The sequence below is a fragment of the Oryctolagus cuniculus genome, chromosome 4 (genome assembly GCF_051225735.1).
Source record: "Oryctolagus cuniculus isolate XC-2025 breed Fujian yellow rabbit chromosome 4, ASM5122573v1, whole genome shotgun sequence".
Classification (NCBI taxonomy): Eukaryota; Metazoa; Chordata; class Mammalia; order Lagomorpha; family Leporidae; genus Oryctolagus; species Oryctolagus cuniculus.
Genome location: NC_142870.1, coordinates 52,753,359 through 52,776,216, shown reverse-complemented (window position 1 = coordinate 52,776,216; position 22,858 = coordinate 52,753,359). Strand labels below are relative to the sequence as shown.

The following is a 22,858-nucleotide window of genomic DNA, read 5'->3' as shown; positions in this document are numbered from 1 at the left end:
TGGAACTAAAGAATAGTTCTAGGTAAAAACTTTGGAAAGCCGAGTAAATCATAGGTTTAATTTACAATATAAATTATACATATTACAGGTATTATACTGTTTGTATTATATGTATTGCAATTCTTTGTTTTAAAGATTTATTTATTTACTTGGAAGCCAGAGTTATAGAGAGAGGATGGAGAGACAGAGAGAGAGCTCTTCATTGCTTCCAAATGGCCAGAATAGCCAGAGCTGGGCCAGTCTGAAGCCAGGATCCAGGAGCTTCTTCCAGGTCTCCCACATGGATGCAGGGGCCCAAGCACTTGGGCCATCCTCCACTGCTTTCCCAGGCATATTAGCAGGGAGCTGTATCAGAAGTGGAGCAGCAGCTGGGACTTGAACCATTGCCCATAATGGATCCTGGCACCACAGGTGGTGGCTTTGCATGCTACACCACAGCTCAGGCTTCACGGCTCAATCTCTTAAGAACTTTCCTGTCATGCTACTTTAGTCTATGAAAGATATAGTATTAATTAGTGGTGAAGAGAATGGGTTCTGGAGCCAGATAGCCTGGATTCAGTTACTGAGCACCACCATTGAATCTCTGTGGACAAATCGTGAAATATCTCTGTCCTTCAATTTTTAAAAGTGAGGTTAGTGGGCATTAAAACATAGTAATGACAGTGAAAGACTTAACTGGAAAGTGCTGGAAAGTGAAATGGGTATCGCTAGAAAGTTAATTATAAGCTAAGACAATGCCTGAAAATTGATTTAAAGTAGAGTATAAGGGACAAATATGAGAGATAAGAAAGAGACATGAATGTATTAGTGTTTTTCTGTATTAATGTTTATTCAGTTATAAATAAAACATCTTTGCCACATAAAAGGAAAGAAGATTCATTGGATCCTGTGACCAGGAGTGATGTTTTATTCTGGTGATTTGGGATCTGTTTCTCTGTGATTCCTTCAGCTATGCCTTTATTTGAGTAAGGACCATATCCTCAAGCTGATTTTCTGCTTGATGGAGAAATGGAAGTAAGCTGTGCTGGATTTCACATTCACACACCATGAGATTCAGAGAGGGAAAGACCTCTGTGTGTGTGAGAGACTCTTTAAAAATAAAGGAAACTAATTTCCAAGAAATTTCCATAAAAATCACCTCTTTATCTCATTGGCTGCAAATATGTCACACACTCTTCCCTGTATAGCTATTTGGGATTCGGTGGTGCTAAGGATTGAGGGTGAGCACTGTAGAAATATATAACAAAAATCATAGTACTTTTAGAAAAGGGAAAGATTAATGGATGTAATTCTGACAAGTAAAAATGTCCACTGAAATCAAGTACTACACCCATCTACCTTAGAGATTCTCAAACTTTTTGTTTTTTGGATTCTTGTATATTCATAAAGTACTTATACTCTTGTAAGATATTTATAACCACAAGCTATTTATATTTTTATAAGGTAGTTAGTACTTTAAGCAGATTTCATTTATGTGTTATGTTTACCAATATTCACAATTTAAAACAAGAAGTTAAAATATATATTTATTAAACATTCAAAAAGAAAGTAATAAACTCATTATATAATTTATTAAAATATTGAATGAAATACTTACTGAATGCCCAAATATGTCAGGCACTCTTTGAGTACTAGTAATATAAATGCAAATATGACTTGGTTAGTAGAGGAAGAAGGTAGACCTTATATTTATTATCTTACAATTTTCTCTTTGATTTTCTTTAAAATGCCTTTCCAATGTGTGTACTTGCTCTTCTATCTTTAATTGTTCTCCAGTTCCAACTATCATCACTTAGTATATATGAGTGATTGAAGATAGTCTCATTTATTCCAATCTCTGTCAAGTTTTTTCCAGATCAGTTTTTCTGAACAATACGGTCATATTTTTCTGATCCCAAGAAGACTCCAGTATTTGATGCCTCTAAAGAAATTGAGGTTCCTTAGTGTGGCATTTAAAGGTCTAAGGAACTTGATCCACTCCTTGCTTGCTCCCCACACTCACTAAGAGCTCTTTCTAACAGTTTGCTTCCTGTTTATTGTCCCACCACTCACCTCTATCCTCTCTGTCTCCCACACTCATTTTCCTAAACTTGGGCTTAGGTCATGCTCATGTCTGTTTTTCTCCAACTGTTGGTTTTTCCCATCTTTTCATACACTGTTTATTTCTGATGGTAATTAATAACTAAACACCACAGACATTAAGAATTCCATTTATTGAACTGCCAGGCATGTGGACAAAAACAGTATTAATTCAAACTCCAGTTCTGCTCAGCTTACCTGATCATTTGAGCAAATGACTAGTATTTCCAAAGCATAGTGTTATACCAAAAAAAAGACCCCCAAAACAAAAAACAAAGTATACTTAACTAATTATAGTTAATATGCATGAAAATCTAGCTTAGTGCCTACCAGGCAGTATATTTTCAGTAAATAATTTTTATATCATATTTGTGTATTTAATTTATGAATATTTTGTTAAAATATTTACTATTTTCACCACTTTGCCAATTTATGCTTTAATGATGTGAATATATCAGAAATTTTTATACTCCTAATGATTAAGACAGGTAATGCTAATGGAGACAAAAACACTTGATTTGTTAGTTAGATACATTTTTAGGAGTTTCACTGTCTTCTATAGTGGACAAATAAGCAATCTAATGAAAAAATTAAAATATAAATCACCATTATACCTATACCCTATTTCATAGAACTCGGAATTTCATGAGAGAACTCAAATAAGTTGAGAATCAAGTTCAAACAGCTTACTTTTAACAGTTGATGTTGCTTAAAAAAGGACTAATATTTGAGGTCTTGGAATGTGCTGAGGATATAGGATTAAGCTTTGGGATTGCAGAAATTTGCTAATAATGTTAGACGGAGACTATCTTTATATATACTAATTTTATTCCTAGAATTTGTTGAATTTGCTGCAAACTATAATTACATTCTGACACAATTTTTTACTGCATGAGTAATTACTTAGTTCACTCTTGATGTACTCAGACATCATTATGTTTTCATAATTTAATGTTTTATATGCAAACTGGCCTTTTCCCACTTTGTTAGTATCCCTTGGTTTAGGAAAAAAGCATTATCAAGCTGAAATCACTTTTCCAGGGGAGGTGATATTTGTTTCAGATTGTTACAAAATTTTCTTTTCTTCATAATTCTTTTTAAAACATTTATTACTTCTTTATTTCTTAGACTATAAATAAAAGGGTTTAATAAAGGAATTACTAAGGTATAAAAAATAGCAACAGGTATATCTTTATCCCCTTCATTAAGAGAACTTGGTCGAGCATACATGAAGAGAAGAGAACCATAGAATATAGACACGGAGAGAAAGTGGGATGCACAAGTAGATAAGGCTTTACCTCTTCCCTCTTTGGATTTCATTGTGAAGATTGTAAAAAGAATGCAGAAATAAGAGATTAGGACTATAGTAATAGTAAAGATTTGGATTGACCCTGCCAAGATAAGTAATGTCAATTCATTGATGTAAGGGTTAACACAGGAGAGTCGATATAATGGAAGGACATCACAAAAAAAATGATTGATTTGATGAGCCCCACAGAACGTTAACCTCAGCAGGAATAGTACTTCAATCATGGGATGCAGGTTTCCAGCTATGTAGGCTCCTGTGGTCATCTGAATGCACAGTCCCTTTGACATCCTGGTGTGGTACTGCAGGGGGCTGCATATAGCCACATAGCGGTCATAGGCCATTGCTGCCAGCAGAAAGCAGTCCGTAGTTTCAGCAAGGCAGAGAAAATAAAACTGTGCCATGCACTCATAGAGGGAAATCACTCTGTCCTCAGAAAAGAAGTTCTCTAACATCTTGGGTGTAATGGCACAGGAGCAGCAGGAATCCATCAGGGCCAGGTTGCCCAGAAAGATGTACATTGGGGTGTGAAGCCGACGCTCCATGTAAATCAAGGCCACCAAACCAAGGTTCCCCACCATGGTGATCAGATAGATGGCAAAGAACACCACAAACAGCAGGGTCTTCAGCTCTGGGTGGCCTGTGAATCCTGTGAGGATAAACTCAGCTGTCAAAGATCGGTTGTCTTCTATCATTGCTACTTTGTCTGTTGGGTTAGGAATTATGGAAACAAAGGTTCACACTGAGAGCATGTAATTTCCTCAACTTTCCCTTTTTACTGTCAGTAAAGAAACTCCTTCTTCAGGCCTCCCCTGCTTTTTCTGGAATTTAGTCACACGTATTTTTAGGGAGCATTTTTTTCCTCCTGAAATGTCTGTCTGTGACCGCAGCTCTGACCCTCAGGATTCACAGTATTGTTTTATTATTCCAAGGAAGATGCTTAAAATGGAAAAGGAGCACATTTATGCATTTATGCAAGGATAACATAAAAATTAATATACTTGTATTTGGTTAATTGCTCTCAAATAGCATTGGTGTCAATTTTATATTAAAGAACCTTAAAATATTTTAAAAATCAATTTTCATACATATATATTTCTTTCTGAAAGTAAAGTAATTTTATCAGAATGCTTATATAGTGTTTCTTTCAAATAACTTATGTTATTAGATCTTAAAAATTAATAGATTAATAGAGAAACATGTTTCATGTATTTCATAGATACAGCTTTAAGAAAATAATCATTTATGGTTATTCATGTATATACTTTACTGACACAAATTTGTATGTTTTCCAGTGGAGTGAATGTGTTAGAAAAGCATAAAAGTTAAATATGTATTTTGAGATTGCATAAAGATCAGTAATAACTACAGAAGGGACTAATTTTTAAACAAAATTATATTGAAAATTTAAATAAACAACCATATATCCATAAATTATCACATCTTATTTCTTTTCCCAGTGTCATGGCATTTTCATGTACATTGATTCTGTCTATGCCATTAATCCAAATGATTTTTCCCCCAAATATCTAAGTCCTTTCTCCTTTTTGTAAGGCATTTTTCTCATTTTATGCTAATTAAAGAGATTTAACAAAATGCTCCACACTATACCCATCTCCATTTTCTGAACTGTGGAGTATGTCTTAAACATAGCAATACAATCTAGGATTTGTTGGGTCTAATTCTTGTTGCTTTTTTCCCTCATATGTATCTGCATAAATTTTTATTACAATGTGTTTCAAGTTAGTTGTGAGTTATACTTCTATGAAAGGGACTGTAGAGTGCTCTGGGGTAAATGCAGTTTTGATTTTAAGCCCAGATCCACCCGAATGATCTGTGATTGGGGAAAATACTTTTAATATTTCAACTCTGATTTTAGCGACCTCTTTGGTCTCTGTCAACACTATTAACTTTGAAGAAATTTCTACAAAGAAAAATTTAAAAGTCCTCTCTTTGAAAACTTTTGTATATTCCTTTTAATTGCATTGACTCTTTTCTTCAAAATTGATTTCCCCAGAAAATCATATGTATAGGAGGGAAATTGATATATTGAGATCCGATGATTATTTACAGCCCTTGTCTGGACTGTTGAGGAACAGTAGTTTTTTTTTTTTTCTTCATACTATTTGCTGAACTCTTTACTAAGTGTAGGGTTAATCTTATGAGTACAAAGTAAACTGAAAATAGATCTTTTTAAAAATTAAGAGTGGGAATAGGAGAGGGAGAAGGAAGAAGGGTGGGAGTATAGGTAGGAGGGAAGGTAAGGTGGGAAGTATCACTGTGTTCCTGAGTCTGTATATAGGAAATCCATGAAATTTGTATACCTTAGATAAAATAAAATGAAATAAATAAAATTTAAAAAGCTAATATTTAAAGGAATTTAATTAGGTTAGTAGATTATTAATTTAATAAGGTTCTTTAATATAAAGCTAATAAATTAAAGGAAAGTCAACTTTATATTTTAGTTTTCTAACACTTAGAAAAAGAGAAACCTCTATAAATATTAATAGAGTTTGGTAATTCAAATTTAGTTGTGCTTTAAGAGGCTATCTCCCCTCATTACTCAGCAATCTGTTCAGACATATTGACTAATAATTCCATTTTAAATTTAATGGTCAAAATAGGTATGTTATTCTATAATCAAACACCAAAAGAAAGGCATTGACTGAAAATTTTATTATTTTTTTTCTAAAATGCTAAATACAAGCCACATAATTAGTTCATCCAGAAATAACCTTAATTGTACATGCTCAATTTATTTAACAAAATTGCTTTGCAAGCTTACCTGTATGTTTGAAATATATCTTATAATCAGGAAGTCAGAAGACTTGCAGTACTGGGTTTGAACCTATTTCCCCATAAAGTTCAATATTGAGAAAGGCTAGAAAGATAAGAAAGAAACTGAATTTAGGAACAATGGAAAATATTAAGGAACTTAGAACAATAAATATCTACCAATGTTAATATTAAAATAAAAATAGAATGCTTCTCTGGCCTAGATTTCACTGAGAACTTTGTAATACCTCATGGTTTCCTTCATAGTATAGATCTCATAGAATTTTGGAATATAAATGTTGGTACCTAAACATTTGGGATTGAAAGAATGAAAATTTAGGAGACCTCTAATAGGTCAGTGTTACTAATTATGCCCATTATATTGCCAAAGTAAAGTTTTCCATCAAATCCTAAAGGGATTCCCATGCATTGACCTCAGTGTGTATCTATGGAGAGATTCCTATATAAACCCTTTGAAATTAATGAAGATGCCCTGTGAGACAATGAGCTTAAAACAAGTGACCTATACTGAAGTCTGTTTTCTTACTCTTCTATTTCAAAATTTTGGATATAACATTTTAAAGTTAAATTATAATCAAAAGCTTAATGCTACACAAATAAAGAGTTCAACAAATAAAAAGTAAAAGGCCATAATCCAGCAGGAATATAGACAAGGACTATAAACAATAATCGAATGAAAAGATGTTTATTTCACTCACATACAATAAATTTTAAAATAGTCATGGAACATTCAAACTATAGTAGTATATCATTCTTACAATTTGCTTGACAAAGATTGAAATAAAGTTTGACAAAACACCATAATTGCTAAAAAATTGATATACACACACAGGCATTTCTTTCTCTTTTTTTGTTTCTGCTTTTGATTTTTTTTCTTCTAATTTTAGCTTCCACATGTAAGGGAAAACATAAGGTATTTGTCTTTGTGTGTCCAGCTTATTTCACTTAATATGATGTCCTCCAGTTGTAATCATTTTGGTACAAATGATTGAATTTAATTATTTTTATAGCTGAATAATATTCCATTGTGCATATACACCACATCTTCTTTATTCATTCATGTGATGATGGACACCTTGGTTGATTCTATATTTGGGCCATTGTAAATAATATTGCCATCAAAATGATGGAGTAGGTATCTCTTTGAAATAGTGTGTTTCTTTCTTTTGGCTATATACTGATGAGTGGGATCGCTGGATCATATGGCAAGTCTATTTCTAATTTTTCAGAAAAATCTTCATACTGTTTTTCATTGTGACTACACTAATTTACATTCCTAGCAGAGTTCCCATTTCTCCACAGCCTCATCAGCATTTGTTACACTCTGTCTTTTGGATAACAGGAATTCTGACAGGGATGTGGTGATATTCATTGTGGTTTTGATTTGCATTTCCCTGATGGCTGGTTATATTGAACATTTTTTCACATATTTATTGGTCAACTGTATTTCCTCTTTTGAGAACTTTGCTTTTTCTTAACCAGATTTATTGATTTTTTGTTGAGGTTTTTGAGTTGCTGGTATTTTTTTTTCTTTTTTTAAACTTTTATTTATTAAGTATAAATTTCCAAAGTACCGCTTATGGATTACAATGGCTTCCAGCCCCATAACTTCCCTCCCACCCGCAACCCTCCCATCTCCCACTCCTTCTCCCATTCCATTCACATCAAGATTCATTTTCAATTATCTTTATATACAGAAGATCAATTTAGTATATATTAAGTAAAGATTTCAACAGTTTGTACCCACACAGAATCATGAAGTGTAAAATACTGTTTCATTACTAGTTATAGCATTAGTTCACATTGAACAACACATTAAGGACAGAGATCCTACATGAGGGGTAAGTGCACAGTAACTCCTGTTGTTGACTTAACAAATTGACACTCCTATTTAGAGCATCAGTGCTCTCCCTAGGCTCTTGTCATGAGTTGCCAAGGCTATGGAAGCCTTTTGAGTTCGCTGACTCCGATGTTATTTAGATAAGGTCATAGTCAAAGTGGAAGTTCTCTCCTCCCTTCAGAGAAAGGTACCTCATTCTTCTTTGATGGCCCTGTTCTTTCCACTGGGATCTCATTTGCAGAGATCTTTCATTTAGATTTTTTTTTTTTTTTTGCCAGAGTGTCTTGGCTTTCCATGCCTAGAATACTCTCATGGGCTCTTCAGCCAGACCCAAATGCCTTAAGGGCTGATTCTGAAGCCAGAGTGCTATTTAGGACATCTGCCATTCTATGAGTCAGCTGTGTATCCCGCTTCTCATGTTGGATCATTCTCTCCATTTTTTTATTCTATCAGTTAGTATTAGCAGACACCAGTCTTGTTTATGTGAGCCCTTTGACTTTTAGTCCTATCATTATGATCAATTGTGAACAGAAATTGATCACTTGGACTAGTGAGATGGCATTGGTACATGCCACCTTGATGGGATTGAATTGGAATCCCCTGGCACGTTTCTAACTCTACCATTTGGGCAAGTCAGCTTGAGCATGTCCCAAATTGTACATCTTCTCCCTCTCTTATTCCCACTCTTTTTTAAACAGAGATCACTTTTCAGTTAAATTTAAACACCTAAGAATAATTGTGTGTTAATTACAGAGTTCAACCAATAGTATTGAGTAGAAGAAAAAAAATACTAAAAGGGATAAAGTATTATGTTGTAGATCAACAGTCAGACAAGGGCTGATCAAGTCCCTGTATCTCATAGTGTCCATTTCACTTCAACAGGTTTCCTTTCTGAGTTGCTGGTATATTTTGGATATTTTTACCTTATTGGATAGGTAGCTTCCAAATACTTTCCCCATTTTGTTGGATGTCTTTTCACTCTATTATTTCCTTTGCTGTGTAGAAGATTCTGAGTTTGATATAATCCAATTTGTCTCATTTGGTTTTGTTTCCTGTTCTCTGAGGGTCTTATACAAGAAGTCATCACCTACAACAATATTTTGATGTGTTTCCTTTATATTTTATTCCAACAACTTCAGTCTCAGGTCTTGGATTTAGGTATATGGCCCATCTTTATTTAATTTTTGTATATGGTGACAAGTGAGGATCTAATTTCATTCTTCTACGTATATGCATCCAGTTTTGCCAGCACAATTTATTTAAGAGATTATCCATTCTCCAATGTATGGTCAGTAAAGTCTGTTTGATTATCATCTTGCTGAGTCATGTACAACTGAACTAATTTTTACAATTGTGTTAACCATTCTATGTATAAAATGTATCAAAGTAGAACAGAGCTTCAAGTTGGCTTGATCCCATACTGGAAGAAGTGAGATTATTATAGTTTATGAAATATAATCACTGTTTGGAGAGGAAAGTAGAAGGTATGAAAAGTTCAGCCAGGGTCATTAACATCTTCACTCTGTGAGCTGAATTTGTCCCCAGGTCCTATCAATGATCACAGTGTCAACTTGATGTTATTTTTTCCCACATACTGAGATTGTTCTCCTGCTGTTTCTCTTTTTTAAAAGTTTATTTATTGAAAGTCAGAGTTACAGGGAGAGAGAGACATAGACAGAAACAGAAACAGAGACAGAGAGAGATCTCCCATCTGCTAGTTCACTCACCAAATGTCTACAACAGCCAGGGCTGGGCCACATTGAAATCAGGTGCCTGGAGCTTCTTCTGGGTTTCCCATGTGGGTAGAAGGGGCCCAAACATTTGGACATCTTCTGTGCTTTTCCCAGGCTGTTAGCAGGAAGCTGGATTGGAAGTGGAGCATCTGGGACTCTAACAAGTGCCTATATGGGAACCAGTGCTGCAGGCAGTGGCGTTACCCACCGTGCCACACCGCCAGCCTCTGTTCTTTCTTTTTCTACCGGATGCCTTTTACTTTTCTTTATGGTCTTTCCTCTTCACACCACTCATCAATAAACTGTATGCTCATTTATTTGTACATGTATCATTGATCATCCTTCCCCATCACCATCATAAGTGTATTGGCTTAGAAGGAAAAGATGTCTTTGATATGCTCAATCCTGTATTTCCAATGCCTTGAATAGTGTCTGGCATTTTAAAATTGTCAGTAAATAGTTGATAAATGAATGAAAAATAAATGAGACTGCTTTGGTCAAGAATTCATAATAGTCCCCCATTCTTTTTAGACCGAATCAATTTTCCTTATTTTGGAATCCCAAATATTCCATAGTCTGTCTGCATGTTATCCCTTTGCTTCCTCTTCTCATCTCAGGGAAGTTGGCCATGTGGATGGCTGCAATGTTCCCTGTGTATTTGCTTCAATTAGTTTGATAGTAATGTTTTGCTCTTTTCCCATCTCAAGCCTATTCACCTGTGAGCTCCACTATGCTCTCTTCCTCAAGGACTGTTCCTAATCTGTTAAACCAAGTTTATTTTTTCTCTTCCTGATTTACATGGTACTTGTGTGCCTTTAGAACACCCTTGTCACTGAATGAGGTATGACTACCATGTCCTTTGATTAAGTCTGGATTAAAGACTAAGTCAGAGATCTTTTGAGCACTTCACAGCAAACTGACGTAAATCTCCAATACATCTTTACCACCTTTATTGCTAAAATTTAAGTGTTTTTTAGCCTTTACCAAGTACTTAAAATAAATAAGAAACTGGAAAATACAATAGGCAGAGTGACATAGGAAATGAGAAGGGTGAAATAAGTTTTTGGATTTTAGAAATGGTGCCTGACATGTAACCCATAATTCAGATAGGGAGAAAGATATGTAAATAGCATACCATTCAGGCCAGCCATGGTGTAAAAAAAAGATTAAACAAGTTTTATAAAAATACAGAGAAGGAAATGAATGGTGACCTAGAGGTAGAGAGAAATATTTCTCAGTGGATGTGCCATTTGAGACAAATCTTGTAGTGTGAATAGGATTGTAACAGGCAGAGAGCATAGGGAAAAGAAGTAGCTAAGAGAATTTCATCACAGAAGTCTGAGATCAAAAAAAGAGGAAGACCTATTACAAAACTGCATAGTAGGGCAGAGGTTTGGTGCAACAGTTAAGATATGGGAATGCCTGGATGTAAGTCCTGGGTTCACCTCCAAACCCAGCTCCCTGTTAATGTATACCCCAGGAGTTTGCAGGAGATGACTCAAGTAGTTGGGTCCCTGCCACCCACATGGGAAATAGAGTTTGTGTTCTAGGCTGCTGACTTTGGCCTGGCCCACCCCTGGCTGTTGTGTATGGGCTTTTGGGGAATAACTCAGCAGATAGAAGGTCTCTCTCTCTCTCTCTCTTCTCTCTCTCTCTCTCTCTCTCTCTCTCTCTCTCTCTCTCTTCCTTTCCTTCAAAAAGAAACTGGTTATGGATAAATGGGTATTGGAGTAGAACAGGGGAATGAGGGAGCTGTGTTTATCTTCTTAGAACAGTACCTATGGATTGTATCAAATCTGTTCTCTTTATATTAATTTTTTTAAATTGGTGAATTAACTAGGGTGGCTGAAGCTTGCATGTACATGATATAAAGAGACACAAAAGTAATATAAGGGAAATAGAGTGCTATGTTGGAAATTGCTCTGTTTGTTTCCCCACTGTAAATCATCTCTGGTCCCATTTCACTAAAATATCTCTTGTAAGGCCACAGCTAATTCTGCATGTAAACTCCAAAGAACACCAATTTTCTTTTTAACCAGCATGGAGTATTTCCTAACAAAGTCTCTTCTCCTTTGGCTTCTGTGATCTTAGTAGTTTTACCTTCTTTACCACTCCATCTGTCTGCTGTGTTTTGTTTCTGTCTTTACCCTCAGTGATGCTTGTATTTCCACAGGTTCTCTCCTCAATCATATATCTTCTTTCATTCTAGAGTTTTCATCTCATGATTCAGTGTCATCCATCTGCGCATGACTTTGATAGAGTGGGGATTTCAACCAGTCTTGTTGTACATTTATATGTATATATTTTGGAATATATATTATATAGAAATAGCAATTAATTAGATAGAAATATTAATATACTAAGATGTTATGTACATTGCAAAACATAAAAATAGAAATGTGTGGGGAGCAACTCGGACTAGACTAAGTTACTGGAATTAAGACTTATTCTATGCATCTGCTCTCCCACAATATGGCGCTGAGAAGGGAGAAACAGCTTCTACACAGCTGCCTCCAGTTCAACCACTAAACTGTAGGACCTGCTCCTGATTGGAGGAGAGCAGCGTACTCGGCGTGTGGGTAGCAGAGTTGGGATTGGTGGAAGAGGACTATAAAGGAGGAGAGAGACAACATGCACCAGGAACATCTAAGGGGAACATCTATCTGAAGGAACACCTGTGCAGCCCCCGAGAGAGCCGGCCGCTGGTGTGCCGCTCCCCCGCGGAAGTGGGGAAAGTGGCCAGGGGGAACCGCCCTTCCACGGAGGTGGAAGGGACGGCAGCCAACCCGGGAAGAACCAGCAGCAAACCCGGGGAGGGCCGAGCAGACAAAAGAACAGCACAGGGTCCTGTGTCGTTCCTCCATGAAGAGGGGGAGCGACAGAAATGGAAAAAGAACAACATGAAATGAAAGAAATTGTAAACAAAATTCTATATTGTATGTTACTGTTTCAAAATATTGTTACAATTATTTAAAATTATTAAATGAAATAATGATGTAATATTCAGAAATGATTTATGGATTAAAAAGAAATAGGCCGGCACTGCAGCTCTTCAGGCTAATCCTCCGCATTGTGGTGCCGGCACACCGGGTTCTAGTTCCGGTCGGGGAGTGGGATTCTGTTCTGGTTGCCCCTCTTCCAGGCCAGCTCTCTGCTATGGCCCGGGAGTGCAGTGGAGGATGGCCCAAGTAATTGGGCCCTGCACCCCATGGGAGACCAGGAGAAGCACCTGGCTCCTGCCTTCGGATCAGCGCGGTGTGCCGGCCGCAGCACACTGGCCGCGGCGGCCATTGGAGGGTGAACCAACGGCAAAAGGAAGACCTTTCTCTCTCTCTCTCTCTCTCTCTCTCTCTCTCTCTCTCTCTTTCACTGTCCACTCTGCCTGTCAAAAAAAAAAAAAGAGAAAAAATATGAAGACCAATTTGAAGCAATTGATATCATTAAAGTCAAAGATGGAACTGGGTGAATATAGTGTAAATGGAGGAATTTATTAATACATTAGGATCATCAGGGTCATAGCAGATGCATAATAAGAACTACAGATCAAGTCTCATTAGTTCTCATGTTAATGTGATGTTAATACAAAGTGAATAGATTCAATGTAGTTAATAAATACAATTCTTATAATTTTTTAAAAATTTTATTTAAGGTATAAAAAAACAAATTTTATGTATTTCATATATACAAATTTACAAACATATGATACTTACCTTCCTACTATCCCTCCCACCCATGGTCCCACCCTTCTCCCTCCTGCCTCTACTATCCCTACTCTTAATTTTTACAAAGATCTATTTTCAGTTTGTTTATACTCACAAGATTAACCCTACACTAAATACAGAATTCAAATAATGTATGAAGAAAACACTGTTTCACAACAATAGAGACAAGGTCAGTAAACAATCATCAAATCTCAAAATGTCAATTTCATTCCAAATCATTACATTTTAGGTACTTTTTTACTTACCACAGATCAAGAAAAACATACAGTGTCTGTCTTTTTGGGACTGGCTTATTTCACAAAATATAAAGGTGTCTAGTTGCATCCATTTTCTTGCAAAAGATAGGGTTTCTTTTTTTTTAACCACTGAATAGTATTTTTTTTTTTTGGACAGGCAGAATGGACAGTGAGAGAGAGAGAGAGACAGAGAGAAAGGTCTTCCTTTTCTGTTGGTTCACACGCACTGCGCTGATCCGATGGCAGGAGCCAGGTGCTTCTCCTGGTCTCCCATGTGGTGCAGGACCCAAGTACTTGGGCCATCCTTGGGCCATCCTCCACTGCACTCCCTAGCCACAGCAGAGAGCTGGCCTGGAAGAGGGGCAACCAGGACTAGAACCCGGTGTGCCAGCACCACAAGGCGGAGGATTAGCCTAGTGAGCCGCGGCGCCGGCCTGAATAGTATTTCACAGGGTATGTATCCCATAATTTCTTTATCCAGTCATCAGTTTGTTAACAGATGTCTGGGTTGATTCCATATCTTAGCTATTGTTAACTGAGCTGCAATGAACATGGGGGTACAGATCACTCTTTGATATGCTGATTTCATTTTGTTGGGTAAATTCCCAGGAGTGGGATTGCTGGGTCATATGGTAAATGTATTTTCAGCTTTCTGTGGTATCTCCATACTGCATTCCACAGTGGCTGCACCAGTTTACATTCTCAACAACAGTGGATTAGGGTACCTCCCCCCCCCCCGACTTCCTTACCTGTATTTATTGTTTGTTGATTTCTGTATGAGAGCCATTCTAACTGGGGTGAGGTGAAACATCATTGTGGTTTTGATCTGTATTTCCCTGATGTATAGTGATCCTGAGCATTTTTTTCATCTATTTTGGCCATTTGAATTCTGTCTTTTGAAAAATGCCTGTTCAAGCCCTTTGCGGATTTATTTTTTTAAAGATTTATTTATTTGAAAAGCAGAGTTACAGAGAGCCGGGGGATGAGGAGGAAAGAGAGAGAGATAGAGAGAGAGAGGTGTCTTCCAACTGCTGGTTCACTCTCCAAATAGCTACCACAATGGCTGGAGATGGGTAAATCTGAAGCATGGAACCAGGAGCTTCTTCCAGGTCTCCCATTTGTGTGCAAGCACCCAAGGCCATCTTCTACTTTTTTCCCAGGTCATAGCAAAGAGCTGGGTTGGAAGTAGAGCAGTTGGTACTTGAACCAGCACTCATATGGGATACTGGCACAGCAGGTGGTAGCTTTAATCTGCTACAACACAGTGCCAGCCCCCTGTACCAATTTCTTAACTGCTTTATTTTTTTTAACTTTTATTTAATGAATATAAATTTCCAAAGTACGGCTTATGGATTACAATGGCTTCCCCCCCATAACGTCCCTCCCACCCGCAACCCTCCCCTTTCCCATTCCCTCTCCCCTTCCATTCACATCAAGATTCATTTTTGATTCTCTTTATATACAGAAGATCAGTTTAACATACATTAAGTAAAGATTTCAACAGTTTGCTCCCACACAGAAACATAATGTGAAAAATAATAGATGATTTTTTAAATGGTGATGAAATCAGATCAGACCTATTGTCATGTTTAATCGCAGTGAGAGTCAAGTTGGGGATTGATAATTTCTTTTTTTTTTTAACAGAAGATCAGTTTAGTATACATTAAGTAAAGATTTCAACAGTTTGCACCCCCATAGAAAGACAAAGTGAAATATACTGTTTGAGTACTCATTATAGCATTAAATCTCAATGTACAGCACATTAAGGACAGAGATCCTACATGAGGAGTAAGTGCACAGTGACTCCTGTTGTTGACTTTACAAATTGACACTAAATTTCAACACTTAAGAATAACTGTGTATTAATTACAGAATTAAACCAGTCATATTAAGTAGAACAGACAAAAAAAAACTATTAAGAGGGAAATGTATTAAGTTATTCATTAACAGTCAGGGCTATGCTGATCAAGTCACCGTTTCTCATAGTGTCCATTTCACGTTAACAGGTTTCCTTTTTGGTGCTCAGTCAGTTGTCACCGATCAGGGAGAACATCTGGCATTTGCCCCTTTGGGACTGGCTTATTTCACTCAGCATGATGTGTTCCAGATTCCTCCATTTTGTTGCAAATGACTGGATTTCGTTGTTTCTTACTGCGGTATAGATTCTAAAGAGTACATATCCCATAATTTCTTTATCCAGTCTACTGATGATGGGCATTTAGGTTGATCCGTGCCTTAGCTATTGTGAATTGAGCTGCAATAAACATTAGGGTGCAGACTGCTTGTTTGTTTGCCAATTTAAATTCCTTTGGGTAAATTCCAAGGAGTGGGATGGCTGGGTTGAATGGTAGGGTTATAGTCAGGTTTCTGAGGAATCTCCAGACTGACTTCCATAGTGGCTTGACCAGTTTGCATTCCCACCAACAGTGGGTTAGTGTCCCTTTTTCCCCACATCCTCGCCAGCATCTGTTGTTGGTAGATTTCTGAATGTGAGCCATTCTCACCGGGCTGAGGTGAAACCTCATGGTGGTTTTGATTTGCATTTCCCTGATTGCTAGTGACCTTGAACATGTTTTCATGTGCCTGTTGGCCATTTGGATTTCCTCTTTTGAAAAATGTCTATTGAGGTCCTTGACCCATCTCTTAAGTGGGTTGTTTGTTTTGATGTTGTGGAGTTTCTTGATCTCTTTGTAGATTCTGGTTATTAACCCTTTATCTGTTGCATAGTTTGCAAATATTTTTTCCCATTCTGTCGGTTGTCTCTTCACTCTCCTGACTGTTTCTTTTGCAGTACAGAAACTTCTCAATTTGATGCAATCCCAATAGTTGATTTTGGCTTTGACTGCCTGTGCCTCCCGGGTCTTTTCCAGAAACTCTTTGCCTGTGCCAATATCTTGAAGGGTTTCTCCAATGTTCTCTAATAATTTGATGGTGCCGGGTCATAGATTTAGGTCTTTAATCCATGTTGAGTGGATTTTTGTGTAAGGTGTAAGGTAGGGGTCTTGCTTCATGATTCTGCACGTGGAAATCCAGTTTTCCCAGCACCATTTATTGAATAGACTGTCCTTGCCTCAGGAATTGGTTTTAGATCCTTGATCAAATATAAGTTGGCTGTAGATGTTTGGGTTGATTTCTGGTGTTTCAATTCTGTTCCATTGGTCTATCCATCTGTGTCTGTACCAGTACCATGCTGTTTTGATTACAACTGCCCTGTAGTATGTCCTGAAATCTGGTATTGTGATGCCTCCGCCTTTGTTTTTGTTGTACAAGATTGCTTTAGCTATTCTAGGTCTCCTGCGTCTCCATATGAATTTCAGCATCATTTTTTCTAGATCTGAGAAGAATGTCTTTGGTATCTTTATTGGCATTTCATTGAATCTATAAATTGCTTTTGGGAGAATGGACATTTTGATGATGTTGATTCTTCCAATCCATGAGCATGGAAGATTTTTCCATTTTTTGGTATCCTCTTCTATTTCTTTCTTTAAGATTTTGTAATTCTCATCGTAGAGATCTTTAACGTCCTTGGTTAAATTTATTCCAAGTATTTGATTGTTTTTGTAGATATTTTGAATGGGATTGATCTTAGCAGTTCTTTCTCAGCCATCGCATTGCTTGTGTATACAAAGGCTTTTGATTTTTGTGCATTGATTTTATATCCTGCCACTTTGCCAAACTCCTCTATGAGTTCTAATATTCTCTTAGTAGAGTTCTTTGGGTCCTCTAAGTAAAGAATCATATCATCTGCAAAGAGGGATAGTTTGACTTCTTCCTTCTCAATTTGTATTCCTTTAATTTCTTTTTCTTGTCTGATTGCTCTGGCTAAAACTTCCAGAACTATGTTAAATAGCAGTGGTGATAGGGGGCATCCCTGTCTGGTGCCAGATTTCAGTGGAAATGCTTCCAACTTTTCCCCATTCAATAGGATGCTGGCTGTGGGTTTTTCATAAATTGCTTTGATTGTATTGAGGAATGTTCCTTCTATACCCAATTGGCTTAGAGTTTTCATCATGAAAGGGTGTTGAATTTTATCGAATGCTTTCTCTGCATCTATTGAGATAATCATATGGTTTTTCTTCTGCAGTCTGTTAATGTGGTGTATCATTGATTGTCTTGCGCACATTAAACCATCCCTGCATACCAGGGATAAATCCCACTTGGTCAGGGTGGATGATCTTTCTGATGTGTTGTTGCATTCTATTGGCCAGAATTTTATTGAGGATTTTTGCATCTATGTTCATCAGGGATATTGGTCTATAATTCTCTTTCAATGCTCCATCATTTTCTGGCTTAGGAATTAAGGTGATGCTGGCTTCATAGAAAGAATTTGGGAGGACTCCCTCTTCTTCGATTGTTCTGAATAGTTTGAGAAGAATTGGAGTTAGTTCTTCTTTAAATGTCTGGTAGAATTCAGCAGTGAATCCATCTGGTCCTAGGCTTTTCTTTGTTGGGAGGGCCTTTATTACTGTTTCAATTTCTGTCTCAGTTATGGGTCTGTTTAGGTTTTCGATGTCTTCCTGGTTCAATTTAGGTAGGTTGCATGTGTCCAGGAATCTATCCATTTCTGATAGGTTTCCCTGTTTGCTGGCATACAAGTCCTTGTAGTAATTTCTGATGATTCTTTTTATTTCTGTGGTGTCTGTTGTTACGTTTCCTTTTTCATCTCTGATTTTATTGATTTGGGTCTTTTCTCTTCTTTTTTTAGTTAGTTGGGCCAATGGAGTGTCAATTTGGTTTATTTTTTCAAAAAACCAGCTCCTCGTTTGGCTGATCTTTTGTATTGTTTTTTTGGATTCAATCCTGTTGATTTCTTCTCTGATTTTAATTATTTCTCTTCTCCTACTAGATTTGGGTCTGGTTTGCTGCAGTTTTTCTAGGTCCTTGAGGTGTGCTGAAAGCTCATTTATTTGGTGCCTTTCCATTTTCTTGATATAGGCCCCTATTGCTATAAACTTGCCTCTCAATACTGCTTTTGCTGTATTCCATAAGTTTTGATATGTTGTGTTGTTATCCTCATTTACTTCCAGAAAGTTTCTGATTTCTCTTTTGATTTCTTGAATACCCAGTGTTCATTCATGAGCATGTTGTTCAGTTTCCATGTGTTTGTATACTTTCTGGGGTTTCCTGAGTTGCTAATGTCCAGCTTCATTCTGCTGTGGTCTGAGAAGCTGCATGGTATGATTCTAATTCTTTTAAATTTGCTGAGACTTGCTTTATGACCTAGTATGTGATCAATCCTAGAGAAGGTTCCATGCACTGCTGAGAAGAATGTAAAGTCTTTAGATGTAGGATTGAAAGTTCTGTAGATATCTGTTAGATCCATTTGGGCAATAGTGTCAATTAAATCTGCTGTTTCCTTGTTGATCTTCTGTCTGGATGATCTATCTATTTCTGAGAATGGAGTATTGAAGTCCCCCAGTACTATTGTATTGGAATCTAAGTCTCCCTATAAGTCCCTTAACATATCTTTTAAATAGACCAGTGCCCTATAACTAGGTGCATATACATTTATAATAGTTATATCTTCCTGTTGAATTGATCCCTTAATCATTATATAGTGCCCCTCTTTGTCTCTCTTAACAATTTTTGTATTAAAGTTTATTTTGTCTGATATTAATATGGCTACACCTGATTTTTTTTGGTTTCTGTTGGCATGGAATATCTTTTTCCAACCTTTCACTTTCAGTCTGCATCCATCTTTGTTAGAGAGATGTGTTTCTTGTAGGCAACAAATAGTTGGGTTGTGTTCTGTGAGCCAGTCAGCAAATCGGTGTCTTTTAACTGAAGAGTTAAGTCCATTAACGTTTAATATGACTTGATACATAGTGACCTTGCCCTGCCATTTTCCCGGAGATATTTGCTAGTATATGCTTTGAGCTTCCCATGCTCTTTTACTGGTAGGTGTTCTTCATTTACCTTCTTTCATATTGATGGCCGTGTTTCTGTGTTTCTGAGTGTAGCACATCTTTAAGTATCTTTTGCAGGGCCAAACTAGTGTTGGCAAAGTCTTTCAATTTCTGTTTGCTATGAAAGGTCTTTATTTTACCTTCATTCACAAATGAGAGCTTAGCAGGATATAATATTCTGGGCTGGCAATTTTTCTCTCTTAGCACCTGTGCTATGTCTCGCCATTCCCTCCTAGTCTGTAGTGTTTCTGATGAGAAGTCTGCTGTGAGTCTAATTGGAGATCCTCTGAGAGTAATCTGACATTTCTCTCTTGCACATTTTAGGATCTTTTCTTTATGTTTCACTGTGGTGAGTTTAATTACCACGTGTTGTGGTGAGGATCTCTTTTGGTCATGTTTACTGGGGGTTCTATGAGCTTCCTGTACTAGGATATCTCTGCCTTCTCCAAACCCGGAAAGTTCTCTGCTAGTATCTCACTGAAAAGGCCTTCTAATTCTTTCTCCCTCTCCATGCCTTCAGGAACTCCTAGAACCCGAATGTTGGTTTTTAAAATAGTATCCTGTAGATTCCCAACAATATTTTTAGATTTCTAATTTCCTCTTCTTTTCTTTGGTTTGACTGTATGTTTTCCTGTGCTCTATCTTCTAAGTCCAATATTCTCTCTTCTGCTTCACCCATTCTGTTTTTAAGGCTCTCTAATGTGTTTGTCATTTGATCTATTGAGCTCTTCATTTCATTTTGATTTCTCTTCACTATCACACTTTCCTGTTCTACTAGTTTCTGCGTATCATTTTGATTCTTCCTTAAAATTTCATTTCCATGAGAGAGATTTTCAATCCTGTCCAATAAGGATTTCTGTAGTTCAAGGATTTGCTTTTGAAAACTTCTAAATGTTCTTATCATAAATTTTTTGAAATCCTTATCTTGCATTTCTTCTATCTCATCATCTTCATAATCTTGGCTTGGGGTGTTTTGTTTATTTGGAGGCATCATAGTGTCATCGTTGATCTTGTTCCCTCGATTTCTGTGTTTATTGCTTGGCATGGTAAATTTTTTTTCCCTCACTGTGAGGTGTTTTTTTTTATTTTATACTATGTCTGTGTTAAGTGGACTGCCTGCTGTTGGAGGAGCCTTGGAGGCTTGAGATGGGTGTGACCTGAGAGCTCTTCTTGGTTCTTCAGGTTTACGGGTGTGCAAAGGTGACACCCTCAGGTTATGCGAGGTAAATCTTTATTTATTTATTTATTTATTTATTCATTTATTTTATTTTATTTTATTTTTTATTCAGGAGGTAAGTAATACTGCAAGGTTGAGCAGAATTGATGGTATTTAGCTTCCGATCTCTGGCTTCTACCCAAAGAGTCCGTGCAGTCTCGGTTTCTCCTGCGGACTCCCACTGGGTTGCCTAGGCTACTGAATTGTAGCCTTAACTCTCCCCTTTTATTATGTATATCCCAAGTGGGGCTTGCTCTTTGTCTCTTGCTCGCCTTTTCAAGGTTGGTGGAGAGAGAACCTTGTCTGTACCAGTACCCCCCCACACCTTTTTTTTTTTTTTCCTTCTCTCCTGTAGTCAGTCTGGTGAACTTTCCCGCTTCAAAGCCCGCTTCCCTCTAAAATTCTGTCCACCGTTTCCCCGCCAATGTCTCCGGTTACTGAGCTCACCTCCCCTTCCAGTGCTGATGTTTGGACTCGGTGCCCTGGGTGTCCCTCCTCTCCCCGCTGGTGTCTGTGTCACATATACTCCCCTTCCCGCACTGGTGCGCAGACTCTGCGACTCCTGCGGTTTGGCTTCCGCGCGGTGGGCGACCCTGCTCTCCCAGTAGGACCTCTGAGTCACAGCCACTAGATCCGGAAGAGTTTCCTCTGCAATTTTTTCCTGATCCTTTTTCTGAGGCTACTGTAACTCCGCTTTTATTAAACTAAATTTTCCCGGAGTATCGGTGTGAGCCCTCACTATTCCGCCATCTTGGCTCCGCCCCCCTTAACTGCTTTATTGTTGTTGAGTTTCTTGAGCTTTTACGGACTCTGTGTATTAATCCTTTATCACTTTCATAGTTCGTCAATATTTTCTCCCATTCTGTCAGTTGCTCTTCACTATGCTGAGTGTTTTGCAGTGCAGAAGCTTCTCAGCTTGATGTAATCGCATTTGTCAATTTTGGCTTTGATTGCTTGTGCTTGTACTTCTGGTGTCTTCCAAAGAAGTCTTTGCCTAGGCCAATGTGTTGCAGAATTTTCCCAGTGTTCTCTGGCATTTTCATCGTATTGGGTTGTAAATTGAGGTTCTTGATCCATTTTGAGTGAATTATTGGGTAAGGTATAAAATGGGGGTCTTGTTTCATATTTCTGCATGTGGAGAAGAGTAGGGGGAGGGAGGGAGGAAAGGAGAGAGAGAGAGAGAGAATGGGAGAGGGAGGGAAGAAGGGACAGAGGGAAAGATGAAGGAAAAAAGGAAGGAAGGAAGAAGAAGGAGAGCAAAGTAGGAAAAGAAGAAAGAGATAAAAAACATACTCTATAGAAAAAATCATTTAAAAATAGCCAAGACTTTTTTCCTGAGATTTAATAAAATCTGGGCTTAACATTTTCAAAGAGACTACAATGGAATGGCAATCAGAGTAGTATGAAATCTCTCAAAGCAGCAAAATTTGTTAGAATGTAAAGGAAGATTGCCCTAAGTATTCAGAAAGAAAACATTTCAAAATCTGGAAATCCAACAAAAACTAAATTATTAGTCATTTGGGAAGAAAGACTGCTGAAGATACGTTCAAGTTTTTGTATCCACATAATGGAACCAATCATGAAGAGGATGAGGGAGAGCTTAACAACAGAGTATTTAACACAGGAAATCAGCAAAGAGGTTTCTTCAGGAAAGCTTGGTTCTAGGCTTTGAAAGAAAGCTGTCCAGACTGGAGCAGGAAGACTGAGCTAACCAGGAAAGAGGTCTTCTGGGAGTGGGGAGGGGGTGGGTTGGGGAGTGGGGGGTGGGTGGAGGGAACCAATGATTTAATATAGTTGCATTTGTAAAGAAGATACTTGACAGGCACATAATAGATCTTGCTGGGAAAATAAAGTTTTTAATAACTTTAAAAAATCTCTCAAAGTCATATATTAAAGGAAGTTTATGAATGTTTGAGCAGGGTGTTTGGCACAGAAGTTTGGATGCCAGTTGGGATGTCCACATCCCATACTAGAGTGCCTGATTCAAGTTCTAGCTCGACTTCTGTTCCAGCTTCCTGCTAATG

The 22,858-nt window shown here is 37.4% G+C and overlaps 2 protein-coding genes across 13 annotated transcripts in view; one reads left to right on the top strand and one right to left on the bottom strand.

Annotated features, from left to right (window-relative positions):
* The window catches only part of CLDND1 (claudin domain containing 1), a 197,376-nt gene that overhangs the window by 87,257 nt on the left and 87,261 nt on the right, over nt 1-22,858 (top strand). The window lies entirely within an intron of this gene.
* On the bottom strand, nt 3,109-4,080 carry OR5K3 (olfactory receptor family 5 subfamily K member 3). The gene has a single exon (XM_002716622.5). The coding sequence runs from the start codon at nt 4,078-4,080 to the stop codon at nt 3,109-3,111; it is 972 nt and encodes a 323-aa protein (XP_002716668.2).